General features: G+C 43.9%; 1 protein-coding gene across 1 annotated transcript; it reads right to left on the minus strand.

The window, feature by feature from the left end:
- Positions 1 to 3,220: 3,220 nt before the first annotated feature.
- LOC6526582 (WD repeat-containing protein 82) lies at positions 3,221 to 4,797 on the minus strand. Its single transcript, XM_002087654.3, has 2 exons — positions 4,465 to 4,797; positions 3,221 to 4,272 (listed from the first exon to the last, which is right to left on the minus strand). The coding sequence occupies exons 1-2, from the start codon at positions 4,717 to 4,719 to the stop codon at positions 3,340 to 3,342; spliced, it is 1,188 nt and encodes a 395-aa protein (XP_002087690.1). The 5' UTR covers positions 4,720 to 4,797; the 3' UTR covers positions 3,221 to 3,339.
- Between the last annotated feature and the right edge of the window lie 9,285 nt (positions 4,798 to 14,082).

A 14,082-nucleotide genomic window follows, 5' to 3' on the forward strand; every position in this document is an offset into this window, starting at 1 on the left:
ACCACTTTTTTATTGCCTAGAAAGTTCAGCTATAAATTCAACACCCTTTCAATGACAGCTTTAAAACTTTTCAAAGCACAACTTTCTTGAAACTAGTTCAGTTTACCTCATCTCTGATTTTTTGACCAGCCAGTTGACAAAGCCCAAAGCCAAAATTCCAATTTAAGCGTCGTGTCAAAATGGCAAATCAAAGTTTAGGGTTCCCGGGTCCGCAACTTTCACAGCAGAGTGTTTGTATGAAAATTGCTTGATTGAATGCCTGATTGAGTGACTGACAACTGGCTGACAGCGATGGAGGCGCACACATAGCGGCCAGAATGGACAATTGCCAAATCGTCCCAATTGTCCCCACACTCGGATTCAAATTGGTCTGAGTTACAGAAAGGGGAAAGGGTGAACCGAATGGTCGGTTAATTTGGGGCAATCAGGGGCAAATTGTAGCCACAGCCATCTCAAAAACTGCTGTAGTTTCGTCAGTTTTATGTCCTCGAATTGGGTTGGAATTACAATTGCAGAAAGGATCAACCATTGATGCATATTGATCCAACAGAGTTCTCTTTGCCTCGCCTCAGGCAACCAAATGGGTTTCACAATTCTCACAGTTTATGCAAATATATTTTCGGATTGATTGGCTAGACAAACTGCATTACACACAGAAAGATATGGGGTGGCGTTTTAAGCTGGTAAAGGGAATATTATTTGAATATTCCTCATATCCCCTATATGCTAATTTAAAACCTGAGAAGCAAATGCAAACTATAACATGAGTTTTAAACGAACTCTATAATTTTCCAGGTCCTGCTACACGTAACGGGCACTTGCCCCACGATCGTATCCTGCAACTCCGATACAGGACTTTCTGCGGAAGGGCGTACTTTAGTTCAGGACCTGCAGCCATTAACACGTGCTATGCTGGCTGGGGATGAAGTCCACCAGGGGAACAACGTGCATGTAATTGTGTCGCCAGGACAGCCTAATCCGTAGCCCTTGGCCACTTTTGCTGCTGCCACTTAAAAATCCACTTAATCCCGGCGTCTTATAAAAATAACAAGAGAGGAGAAGGAGAGCAGCAGGAAAGTACAAATCCGGGGAACTGAAAACGTAGAGCCGAGCTTAGCCCCTTGCTCTGACGTATTCAAACTGCAAGTCGATTGTTATTTTTACGCCAACGGCGGAAATAGACATCCTGCCTCGCGTCCTGCGAACAAAAAAAAAACTTTAGCACAACTTTTGTGGAAAGCGCGAATGGGGGAAAACGGGGAAATGGCGAAGGAAAAGCCGGCAAGTCAATGTCTGAAGGCTGAAGGCTGAAGGAGTACATTTTGTGCGGCAGTTGGCAAAAGTTTTTCCACCGACTGGGCATGCTATATGCTGTACAGCAGGACCTTGCCATTATTGAAAGTGCCCGTTGAGTAATTTAAAAGTTAGCCCCCGGATCTCAGCTTGCAGTCGCCCATTGAAGCAGCCGAGTGGTAAGAGGTACGAGGTATCGGGGTCAAATTGATTCTTAATAATAAAAAGAAATCAGACTTTAAATCATGTGCCTGTGCAGGGCAAACTTGTTGTTTCCGCTTTGCCGATGCATGCAACCGATTGCCTCTCAAGTACATAAATTCCTCAATAATTTCAGCTCGCCAAAAGTTTTTCTTTGGCTTTGTAGTTCATAGAAAAAGGCCAGCGCACTAGGGCAATATTGGCTTAACAAAAGTTGGAGATGTTAAAAGTAGAAAAAAAAAAAATTTCAGCTCTACAAAAATAATTATTATTGTATATTCAACACAATCTTAAAAGTATTTCATTATAGTAATGACTCACGATCGTTTCGTGACACGAACAAAACTAGCTGCCCATCGCTAGCACTCGCTTTTCCAATTCGATTGCCCCAAAACAGGATTAGTGTTTGGGGCCAACGAAATCCGCTTTTATTACCAAACGCATTAAATATTCTTGCGTCATTGGACAAAAGCCCGTCCTGGGAAAAGGAATTTGTGGTGCGTGGCAATGGATATATACATAGCAATGGGAATCTGGAGAAGGGAAAAGCGGAAAAACGGAAAAGGGGAAAAGGACTGTAGGCGACTATGTGTCGGGGCCATTTGGGATTTGTTTTACAATTTAGTCACGCGCTTGGCTCGTTTCTTTTTACGTTTCGTGCCCACCTTTTTAATTAATTTCTCCTTTCGCTTTCGCAAGCCATTTATGCGCTTCAAAGGATGCTCGTTAGGGATCTCTGGCGCGCTAATGGCGATGTCCATGCAAATCAAAATGGCGACACGGCGACTTCCGTTTCCGGCGCACACTTTGCAGTGGGTTGCACGGTTTCCCAGGCTCCAACTTAATCCTTCTTCCCGCACATTTGTCGCATGCGTTAATTTATGTTTGCCCAGTTTCAGGTTCAGTTTCAGTTTCAGTTGCAGTTCTTGTTTCCAACTTTGGCACTTAATTAGCATAATGAGAGCTTTTCGGCTGCCGTTGCCATTGTCCTGTTTGCTATTTTACCAGCTGCAACACCCAAAACGAAACTCCTTCAGCAGGAGTGCATTTAGCTAGTTTGTTGACTCTTCGAGTGTCTGGCAGTTGCACACTTACGGCCAAACTTGATCAAACACTGAAGATTTCATCAACTAAACAAATCCGCAGCATTAAAGTATTACGGCCTGAAATGGTAATTAAGCTACGAAAGTTCTAATCCTTTTGAAATTCACATCAGCAGTCACCAGGTATTTAATATATTCAAAGTGCCCCACTTTTCTCCTAGCATATCTGAATTGACCTCAAATATGTTATCTCCTCGTGAATAAACTAGTGAGGATGTAGTTTTAGCCGCATATTAGGCCAAGTTAAGTACGACTTGCATTTGACTGAGGTCCACACTGTGTGCATTCAAAACTTCATAACGCCCAAGAAAGTTTTGGAGCATCATCCACATGTTCAATTGGAGTTACAACTTCACAAACTTGAACGGCAAAATGTTTGTTTTTTTTGGGGCTTTTGGCAAAAGATTTCATTAATATTAAAAGAGGGGGGGGGGGGAACTCTTTATGGCCACAGAAACTAAATGAAACGCTTGTCAGAAAGCTGCAGCAGCACATATACACACAGCCGAAACTTGGCCAAAACTTTTCCCACCACATCGGGAACTCCTTTTCGGAGTAGAACGCAGCCAGCTGTGCAATTTGCTGGCCAAACTCAACAATTTGTGTCTCAAAAGCATAAGGACTGTCCAGGAAGTTTGGGTGATCCCCCTGCTGGGAGTTGGTCTGCCAACTTTGGCCAGCAGCCAACTGCCAGCTGATGAATAACCCCTGCTTTTATTCTATAAAGAGATCGGTACACATCCTACTCATCGGGTATTTCACCATCTTCCAGGGAGTCCTTATTGCCCAGAACTTCGGTGAGATCCACTAAAGTACCTTCTGTGCAAGCTCTCTTCCTTTTGAGTGTCTGCATTTTAAATCCCATATCCATTTTAGGTTTGGGCATAGGAATTTTACTGGGAACCCTAACAGCCTTCTTTTGCACATCATTCTCCGTAATGGAGATGGTTTCCCCTGGCTTCAGGCGATCCACCCAATCGTAAACTCCATTGGCCATGGGCATCCAGAACACGATTAGCAGGTCGCTGCTCACGAACATGGTGGCTCTGGGATTAAAGCGCAAACAACGAACAGGACCCACATTGTTGCCCTTGAGCACTGCCACAGGATATCCATCGGCAGCCCGCCAAATGTGAATCCTGCCCTCATCCGCTCCCGAAAGGATGAACTGCGAGTCCGGCGTGTAGGTGGCATCCAGTGGCAGCCTTGATTGATTCGAATAGCCAGTAAAGGACTGCTGGTAGGTGCCATCAAAAGCCGAAACACTGAAGCACCAGGAGTGGTCCGTGCTCAGCAGCAGGCTCTTCCCATTGGGAGCAAACTGCAACTGCGTCCAGTTGGCCTTGTCATTCACCTGATAGACGAACTTCTGGCACGGCTCCCCACCCAGCATCCTCACATCGTGAATCTCAATGCCATCCGTACCCGTACTGGTGGCCAGGACCAAGCCGGCAGGATCAAAGGCGCACAGTGGCCGCCGCAGCTCCTTTATGCGGTGTATGTGAGTGCTGGACCGGAAGTCCCACATGTAAACCTGATCATCCCGCCCGGCACTGATGAACACATGCTCGTTTCCAGGCTGAGAGGCCAACGTATGGACACTCTTCGCATGGCCACCGAAAACTCGGACGCAGAGACGTGTATTCAGATCCAGACAGCGGATGGAGTAGTCATGCTGTCAATGGTAAATTTAAATATTCATAACTTTCAATTTGAAATATATGTAAAGTTATATAGGAAAAGGAACATTTAATATTAACGGAGAAAGATTTCATTTCATTTCGGCAATTTGTTAAATTAAAAGGCCAGGACTCTCAGCCCTTTTACCATTCACTCTGTGTATCTCAGCTCCTTTAAAGCCTCTTACCTTTGAGGTGGAGTGCAGGACGCGAGTGTCCTGCTGGGCGAAGCAGGCCACGTCGGGCAGGTAGTGGTGCATGTGCACCTGGCAGAGCTCCACCTGCCGCGTGCTGCTGAAGATCGAGAGGGCGGAGTGGTCGCAGAGCAGCAGCCGCAATCCGTCCGAGGAGAACTCCATGGAGCGCTTGTGCTCGTCCGTCTCCTGGAACACCTTGGCCACCCGGAACTGGCGCATGGCATCGTCGTTCAATCTGATAGACATTTCCTTTGAATCTGAGCATTCATAAAAACGCACTTCAAATAGAATGTGACGTTAAAGGCACTGGCATCTAGAAAAACTGATACAGTTTATTTAAAAATATTTCAATCTACCATTTAATAAGAAGCTCTTCACGAGAATATATATATCGAAAGCGATGGGAAATCTCTGCTTTCTTAGCAATTACACAGATTTTCTCTCTCTCACAGCGAAGTGCCACTAACTTCATTTCAAGTGACTGGCTTTAAAACGAAATTAAGGCGATTTGAGTTTGCCCCGGATCAAGTTGATTAAATCAAGTGTTCAACCGTCTGCCACGCCCACCGGATCGCCCACTGGCACAGCTGGGGATGCATTTTAATTTCCTTTTCGCGACCAACTGCCAGATAGCCTTGTTCCCCATCATTGCGCCTCATTAGGGGCGTGGGTGGTGGGTGGTTTTGGCTGGAAATTGAAGGAAAAACTGTCTGCTGAGTGGGCAACGATGCTGGCCATCCGCTTCAGTCTCCACTTGTTGACCAAATGCCAGCGACTTGTTATTTAGGCCGATTTGTGTCATTAGTGCAACGAAGTACCTCCGAAATATTTTCGCTGCGGAAAAAGACCCAAATGTTGTAGATCCCTGTCGAGTGGGCAAACATTTTGGCAATAATTGAGGAAAGTTCCCAGCGTAGAAAGTAAATTTTTGGACAGCAAAGTTTTCTCTATGTCTTGATGATTTATGCTGTAAAGTGGGTAACACTTTAAAAAGCTAATACAGCTGGGAGAGCTTGTTCTAAAATAGTAATTCATTTAACTTTTACTTTTCTAACTTTTTTCTTCTTTTTAACTTACTGTTGCTTACAATAGGGGCTTACTTTCCTGGCAGATTCAATAGAACATAACAGGCAAGGCTGCGCTAATGTCCTTCGGTTCGCCATCAAATGCGGATTTGTGCGGTGACCTCGGGCTTAGCACCTGCACCCATCGATAGCCACGACCAGGTGATTGCGATTGTGGTCGAAATGGGCTGCATGACCCTGGCAACGATGATGCGGATGCGGATGAGGATGCGACTTGGCCCGAAGGCAAATGTAATTGTAATGTAAGCGGAAATAAGCGACGCGAGGACACGCAGGGCTCACTCCCATCTTCCCATCTGGCGTCGCGTTTTAATTAAAATTTATAAGCCTTGGTCGGGGATTTGGCAGCGAGCCACAGGATGTGAATGCCGGCAGGAGTCGAAGGCTGGATGGCAGGACCAGGAGCAGGACGAGCTGGCACGGCGTTTTAAGCTTTTAAGTTGCGGTGGATTTGCGAGGCTGCGAATCGGATTTTATGTGAAAATCAACTGCGGTGCGCATAAATTAAAAATCAGCCGCAACAACAAACAGCACATGGTGGCCTTTTTTCCTAGGACCCAGTGGGCGAATTATTTGTAATTAATTTGCTGTATTAGCTTTCTCGCAGAGCCACAGGTATTTGCACTGATCCCACGTGGAAAAAAAAAAACGAAGAAGGCACAACAAAAAAATGGGTTCTCAATTTTCGCATTTGCGGCTTTGATTGTTGAATTAAATTAAATTTATTGCAACAGAAACAATTTCGCATTATCCTTATTATCCATTTCAATGGCTCTTGCCATTATTGTTTTCCATTAAATGTTATTAATAAAATCAATTATGATTATTGCTGTTATAAAAGAAAAATATTGGAATCAATAAAGCCCTGACCCCAAACATATGCGCCAAATGAAATCCTTTGACATTAATAGGGTTATTATGTGGTTCACAATTAACTTTTTTTTATAAACACCAATTGAAGTACAACGCTTATTCCTTGATTATACTGTTACAGTACTAAACTTCCATTTTAAAGTTCACGAACGTTGTGTTTGACCAGCTTCCACCCACTGGCCACAATTGTCAGCCATTTCGGCTGGCGAGGATTACTGTCCTCGGGGGTCTTATCATGGCACCACACGCGCACTGAATGGCAGCAGGAAACCCAAACCGGTGGCCATTAATTGCCGCCTTTCGATTATCCTTGCGACAAATATCCATTTGGCAGCCGGCCAGTCAGGATTTCTGTTAGCCAAAAGCCCCGCTTGTTTACTAATATTGAATGTGCAGCTGCCCCACTGCCATTGCACTAATTGCAATTTTAGGCACGTTCCCTGGCCATTTGCATAACACGAATTCGTCATATAATTGTTCAAAAAATAGATTCCAAATCGCACATGCACATGTCATCGAACGTGGTGCCAAAATCGCAGAGTAAAAAAAAAATAGTGAGCGCAAAAATCGAATTATAAATCCGTTGGTTGTGGGGCAGCGCTTTAATTGCGCCATGTTGGTTACAAATCGAATATCCCTGCCAATGGATTTTTGTTGTTAAGCCAAAGTGCAATTTGTTGTCGAGTTTTGAATGAATTCCTTAAGAGGGCATAAATTTTACAAGCACATGGCACTTGGGGGTTTCGAAATGGGAGTGAAGTGGAAAGTGGGGATCGGGAATTGGGGCGTGCCCGGTGAAGTGTCAAGTTTATTACGGACTGGGGGGAACTCGACTCGGTGTCAAAATGGCAGCACAGCTAAAAATTTGTGCAAATTTTTCAATTTCCAGTACTGACGTCCTGGAACCCCGGCGTGTGTGTGCATGTGTGTGTGTGAGTGCCAGTAAATCCTGGCGTCTGTGCGTTTGTCAAGCTGCCAGCAACAACAATTGCAATTCCCATACCAAAAGGCGAAGTGAGTCGAAAACCAAAGCCCAAGTTCAAACACAATATCTCAAAAATGCACAAGCCAATGCAGATTCATTGGTAGTGGTGGCTTGAGATATACACTAGCACAGAAAATCTATAAAAAACTTTATATTAAGAAAATTAGTAAATTAATTGGTACTAAATTATATTTATAAATTAAACCAAAATGTGGATTATTTCTTAAATACTCCACTTTCAGTGGAACAAATACATATATATTTTTGTAAAATTTTTGTATGTTGCATTCCTTTTGCCAGTTTTCGAATGCGTTTCCCATGCGTTGCTCAGCCGCTGCCTTGCACCTCTGGAATTGAATGGTCGAAGGCCACGCCCCTCCGAGCCGTAACAGAAGATAAATGACAGAAGTGAGCCATATCAGACACAGTCAGCAGCCAGGACGAGGACGAGGACGAGGACTAGAACCAGAGACCAGCAACCAGCCATCGGCAACCGGAGGCTCTAACTGCTCTGCATTTGGCCCTGCAGGTCGGTATGTCCATAGAGGACACAATTTGCCATCTTGAGGCTGCAGACGTCAGCCGTCGTCAAGCGGAGTCCTTGTGTCCTTGTGCCCCCTACCCCCTGGCTCCATAGTCCATAGTCCTTGGTCAACTTTGCATTTGATTAAAGTCGGATAGCCGCCTCTGATGAATTGCACATGTGGCAGCTCCTCGGCACCCGCCTTTGTGCCCGTATGCCATTATCAGGCAAAGTCACGGCAGAGAGGCGTATACGTAATATGCGCATTACGTATACGCACTCTCTCCTTTCCAATTCCCCGGCTCACCTTCACCTTTCGCTGGGCTAGAGATGTCTCGCAATCTCAATGGCCGGGTGGGTAAAAAAATTTAATTTAATATTCATACGACTGTAAAGCGCCACAAAAGTCGCAACAAATGAAACGGACAGAAAATGCTTCTTAAATAAAGCAAAAAAAAGCGAACGTACATATGTATGGAATTAAAAGGAGAGTAAAAGGAAGACAACCACTGGTCGCCAAAACGAAGGTAAAATACACTTGCACTTACCTCTGGTTAAATTAAATATTTCATGATAGAATTTTAGCCGTATGAATAACTTGCATTAGATAGTTCCTTTATTTTAAGGACATTGAGACCTAACACAAATGCTTTTTATTCGTTCCTATTGCACAGCCATACATTATTAACTTGATTTTTGGTATATTTATTAATCAGAACTCTATATCCCAACTTGTATCCTTTTTCATTCCAGAGAGTAATAGCAATGCACCATTACAGCGCAGTCAAAATTCTTTCCGTAAGATCTGTCGCCCAAAAATATGACACTGAGCTGCAGAGCGGGTGGTTTTTTGGCGGGATTGCGCCCCCAGAACGTCATACAAAGTAAACACGCTCCGCACTCGGCACTGACAGTGGGCATGAAAATTTATGGCTCCGGGCCCCGGAACTCCAGGCTCCAGGCTCCAGGACAACAGGACTCCCGCGCCAGGCGTCGGAGTTCCGAGTTCGCGGCGCATTAAATTTTGGGCGGCAGGACGTCTGGATGTCTGCCATGCAACGTGGCAAACTGTGGCACCGACAAAAGCTGGAAGTGTTGGCCATGGCCAAAACGCGGCAAGCGGGAGAGCGAATTGCGAACGCGAATGGCAATCCAGGAAAATGAATTCCAGCGCATGGAAGAGCTGTGAAGGATCTCCTTGCTTTATGACTTTTGTAGCTCGAAATATACACTTTTTAATATGCATAAATTGCTCTCTTGATTTTTCTTTGCCAGTAAAACTGCAAACAAATAAGCTTCGTAAATACCCTTTACAAATATGAGTGAATTTGGCTACAAAAAATGTTTTAATCCTTGCAAGATATATTATTTGTTAGCAATTAAACTTTTCTATAGTATTATTGTAAAAATGATTTTTATAAATATTTGGTTGCCGTTAATTTTTACGTAAAAGAGGTTTGAATGTTTTTAATCCTCTTTATATGTGAATAAATTCTGGTTGAATCAAAATTATGAGGAAAAAACGCTTTATCACAGGCATGTGTATACATTTCATATCACAATAACGCGTATATGTACCCACGTTCATGATATTCAGCAACAGCTGAAAAATTGCTCAAAAAAGTTAAGAAGTAAAGCGGCTTGAGCCTCCAGCGCTGACAGCGAATTCCGTACTGGCCCACAGTAATTGTCCTTCCTGTTGTTGTGCATTTCTCTGTGTGTGTGCGTGTGTGTGATGTCCTGACAGTTGTCAGTGCTCTTGACAGCATATACTCATGCATGTGTGCGTGTGTGAGTGTGTGTGTTGCCAGGGTGCGAAGTGAGAGGGTGTGTGTTTGTCTATGACAGCTCCTGCCGCGAAGCCGTTGACAGTTGTCAATGTTATTAGCGGTATTAAGGAAGCGCCGGAAGTTGCATGTGGCAGTGGCCATGTGGCAAGTATCTCACGCACGATTCCCTAGCTGAATCTTTTCTTAAATTCAAAGACTCTTAATATAAATTCGTTTTCAGCTATTGATTTTGATTGGTAAACTGAGAACATTTCCCAGAACCCGTCAGGCATAAAAACTAATTTCCAATTTGCCTTGAACTTTCAAGTGTCTACTATTTTCCAAGAAAAGAAAATATATTTGATCTCCCTGATGTGCATGCGATAATCTTGCACAAATTGTCCAGGACAACCATGGCTCCTTCTCAGAGATATTAGGCACTCATCCCAAGTGACTTTGGCCAACAGATTATCTGCAAAGTTTGTAGGTTATAAAAAGCAAAACAAATATCGACAGACTGTTAATCAAGGCCTTCCGGGACTCCACCACAGTCCACTCTAATTGAGTTTTGTGCGTTGACCAGTTACAATTTTTCCCGTCAAGCTTCGTGCAGCTGGCTTGTGTTGTTTGTGTTTGTATCCAATATCTTGTGGCTGATTCCCTTGAAGTCAAACAGCATTTTCCTTATCTACGACCTCCCAAGGACCACAAAACTTCATCCACGCTCCCCAAGCAGCACATATCCCACCATTGACTGCACACGTAGTTGCTGATTGCGAAGCAAATATTGACAAGGCCGTAGGAGCCATTCGAAATTCCAAGCCCTTTTTTTCCAGTTTCCTGTAGCGACCATTGTTGTCCAGCTAGCTGTTCTATAGTTTTTACTCGATAACATGAAAGCCACTATTCTTAAAACCTTTTATGCTTAAATTAGTAACAACTTGACTTTTATTTAAGATATCTTTCTTTCTTTTAAGTTTCCTATTTGGCTCAGCTCATGCATTTTTCCATCTGATGCTGGCCCCACTGTGCAAAATCCACAGGGACATTTCTCCTTTATTTTTTTCAGTCTGGCATATCGTGTTCCATGTTGACGCACTAGCACAAAAGCTGAAATTATATTTAAAACTCCGCCTTCCTGTCTCAGTTCTCAGTTTTCAGTTCTTCGTTGCCTTTTTCTGTTTCTGTTTCACTTCCTCGGCTTGTGGATGGCATGTTATTTACTTTTGTGGTCATCGTGGGCCATCCTTGGAGGCCCCCAAAAGCCCCAAAGTTATAATTCTTTAAGTTTTTATCTGCCCCACACATACTTATGGCCAGATGGAGGGCTCACTGTGGCTCGCTGGCTGCTTAAGTGGGCGTATTCGCAATATCTGAGCCACATCTACTGAATGTCGGCCACTCCAGCCATAATTTTAGCATATTAATGATTTATGACGTCTGGTGGAGAGCGAACGAATTAACTAACAGCAACAAAGGCGGCAACAACGGCACTAAAGTTCCTGTCTATTTTCATTTAGAATTCGCTTAATTTTCATTCGCTCCCTAATGAAAATGTCGGAAAACAGGCAGCGCGGAAAAGTGCAAATTTCGCCTGACTCTTTTTGGGCCAGCTTCAATTTTAATTAAGAGTTGAGTCTTTGACCCGGTTCACTTAAGGCTCTTTCTCATTCGGCGTGGTTTTCTGCTTACTTTAAGGCGATTTATGGGCACACAACAAATTTGTTGGGCTAATGATGCCATTTTTCCTGCCCAAATTACCTGACCAGGCCCACGGGGCGGATGATCCAAGGCATCTCATGCCATCTCGGCCTGAAACACACAAATAAAATCAGGCCAAAATTGGGAGATGCCTCAAGTCATGTGTGCTTTTTATTGGAATAAACTGCACGGAGATGCTGCGAACTAATTTTGGAGCTAGTTCCTTGTGCAAGTTAAAATGATGAAAATGAAAATATAGAGCTGTAGTTTACCTAAATGGCTTATAAAAATACAGCTTCATCTGGAAAAAAATCAGTAGCTTGTGTGAAATTCCAATAAATGGGTAATATTTCATTTTTCTATATTCTATTTATTTATGTTAGTTAACAAGCTAGTTCTATTTGGAAGACTTGACAACTTCATCTCGGCCATCAACTATAGAAGCTCAGGTTGTCGTTTGTCCAGCAAGATTTGCCAACTCAGCGGGAAGATTTGCTCTGGCTTACCGTGAAATAAGTACCTGCCATAAAGGCCGAAGATACTTAACCTAAGCCGTTCTTTATCCACCATTTCGTCCACATGGCTAACAAGCAGTGGCCGAGAGTAGTAGTAGAGCTGCAAGAGAACTCGCTCGAATTTCCATTTAATTAGCGGCCACGTTTGTCAGGCGAAATCAGGGTGAATCAGGGCAGCAATGCAATGAAAGCAAACCGAAGTCTATTAAGCACAAGCAAAGCCAAAATGGCAACGTGGCGCTCCGATTTAATGCCAATAAACCGCGTGAGCCATCGACATCCGAGCCAGACAACGGGCTCCCTGTAACCAAGTTAACCAGCCAGAAGCAGCACAGAACCCGGCTGAAACACCAGACCAAGTGGGGGACCCTAAACAATGCCCCATTGAGGGTATAGGCGGGAGGGGGGGTGGCAAGAACGAGGGCTGGAGGAGAAGAGTAATCTACCAACTGAATGTGCAACATGCCAATGCACATGATGTGTTTAATGGTTAAATTGTTGCTAATTCCATTAGCCGTTTGCTGACCTGCATTTAGCCAACCTCTCAATGTGCAGCAGCATGCACAAGCAAAATGGAACTTGGGTCTAAAATTAAGTTTAATATTAATCTCTAAATGAAACATAATTAATATTAATCTCTAAATGAAACATAATTAATAGTAATCTCTAAATGAAACATAATTGTTAACAAATAAATGAATTACAAGTTATCTTTATATAAATCGAATTTCAGTTCTACAAATGGAATAAACCCAAGCTTTTGAGCTTTTAGTTCGTCTAGTTACTTTCATCGCCAAATTGGCTACTTATCATCCTAGATTTCTCTCAGTGCTTAGTTGTGTGTGTAAGGACCTGTTTGCGGTGGTGTGGGTGTCCATGTTGGTGTGTTTGTTGTTGTGTTTGTGGCCAAAGTGTTGCACTGCCCCCAGCTCCATCGAACCAAAGAGAAGACCAGTACCGGGAACGGGCCAGAACCCGAAAGGAGACCCGCTGGCAAATGGAACGTGCACAAATTAATGTTACGTTGACGCAATGTTGGCAAGGCTCGAGTACCGTGACCCCTGCCCTCCGAATCCGCATCCGTATCCGTATCCTGGGCAGTCCACGAAGCCACCCAGCAGGCCACCCAGCCGCCTCAAATTTGGCACATTGTTTGCCAGGGTGTGCAGATTTGTCAAACGTGTTTCGGGGCGTCGGAGGAGGGGGGGGGGATTGTTTGAGTACCGGAGCTGATTGGAAATGCCATAGATTTTGGGCCACTGACAAACGTCCAGGGGCAACACTCCCCACGGGGCATGCCCCACACTTTGCAGCCGGAAGAAATTAGCCTGCTGATTTTCAAATGGCTTAAAGAGCAGCCGTAATATGGTTTCAAATGCAGCAAAGTTAAATGAAATAACTAAATGGTAACTAAAATATGGAACAAGAAACCACATTAAAAACATAATTATTTATAACTTAAACAAATAGAAATATGGCAAATGTAGCCCCCTAAAATTTATTCAAACGTAATGAGCTCTAACCAGCTAAAAGCCAAAAAAGGCATACTTATGAACCCCTTTTAGGGATTTAAAATTTCAGCATCAAAGATTTTTGGCGCCCAAGCGCCCCGAATTAAATGATTTGGCCCACTGGAAGCGCTAAAACGTGGCGAGCACATTAAATTTGTTTAGTATGTGCACTAAAGTAAACGCGACAGGGCATCAGGCCGCACAAATGGTTATGGGGCTCCCATGCCGCAGGCTGGGTATCCCTCTTTTTGGGCTCCACTCCGCCGGATTCATTCAGTTAACGCGTCGCAGTGGCGTAGTTGGCACTTTTCTATTTATTTGCCCATTAACGCTCATTTGCGGTTATCAGGTAAATTGGATAAAAGCCAACGTAGCATGAAGCCTGCTCCTCCGCCTGTGCCTCCCACTCTGGAAAAGTGCCTCCTGTGGAAAGTCCTGTTTTTCCACGCCACTCCCGCCCTTCTCCCCCCTCTCACTGCTTATCTTGGCCGTGTTGTTGCAACATGAAACGAAGGCCTTGGCTTTGACTTTGCCCTCTTTCCACACTGCGCACAAAAACTGTAATGAGCTGGTGAAACAAGCTTATAGCCTAAGCCAATTAAAAGGGATGTTGTAATCCCAAATAAAATATAAATAAATAAAATGGA

The sequence above is a fragment of the Drosophila yakuba genome, chromosome 2L (assembly GCF_016746365.2).
Source record: "Drosophila yakuba strain Tai18E2 chromosome 2L, Prin_Dyak_Tai18E2_2.1, whole genome shotgun sequence".
Classification (NCBI taxonomy): domain Eukaryota; kingdom Metazoa; phylum Arthropoda; class Insecta; order Diptera; family Drosophilidae; genus Drosophila; species Drosophila yakuba.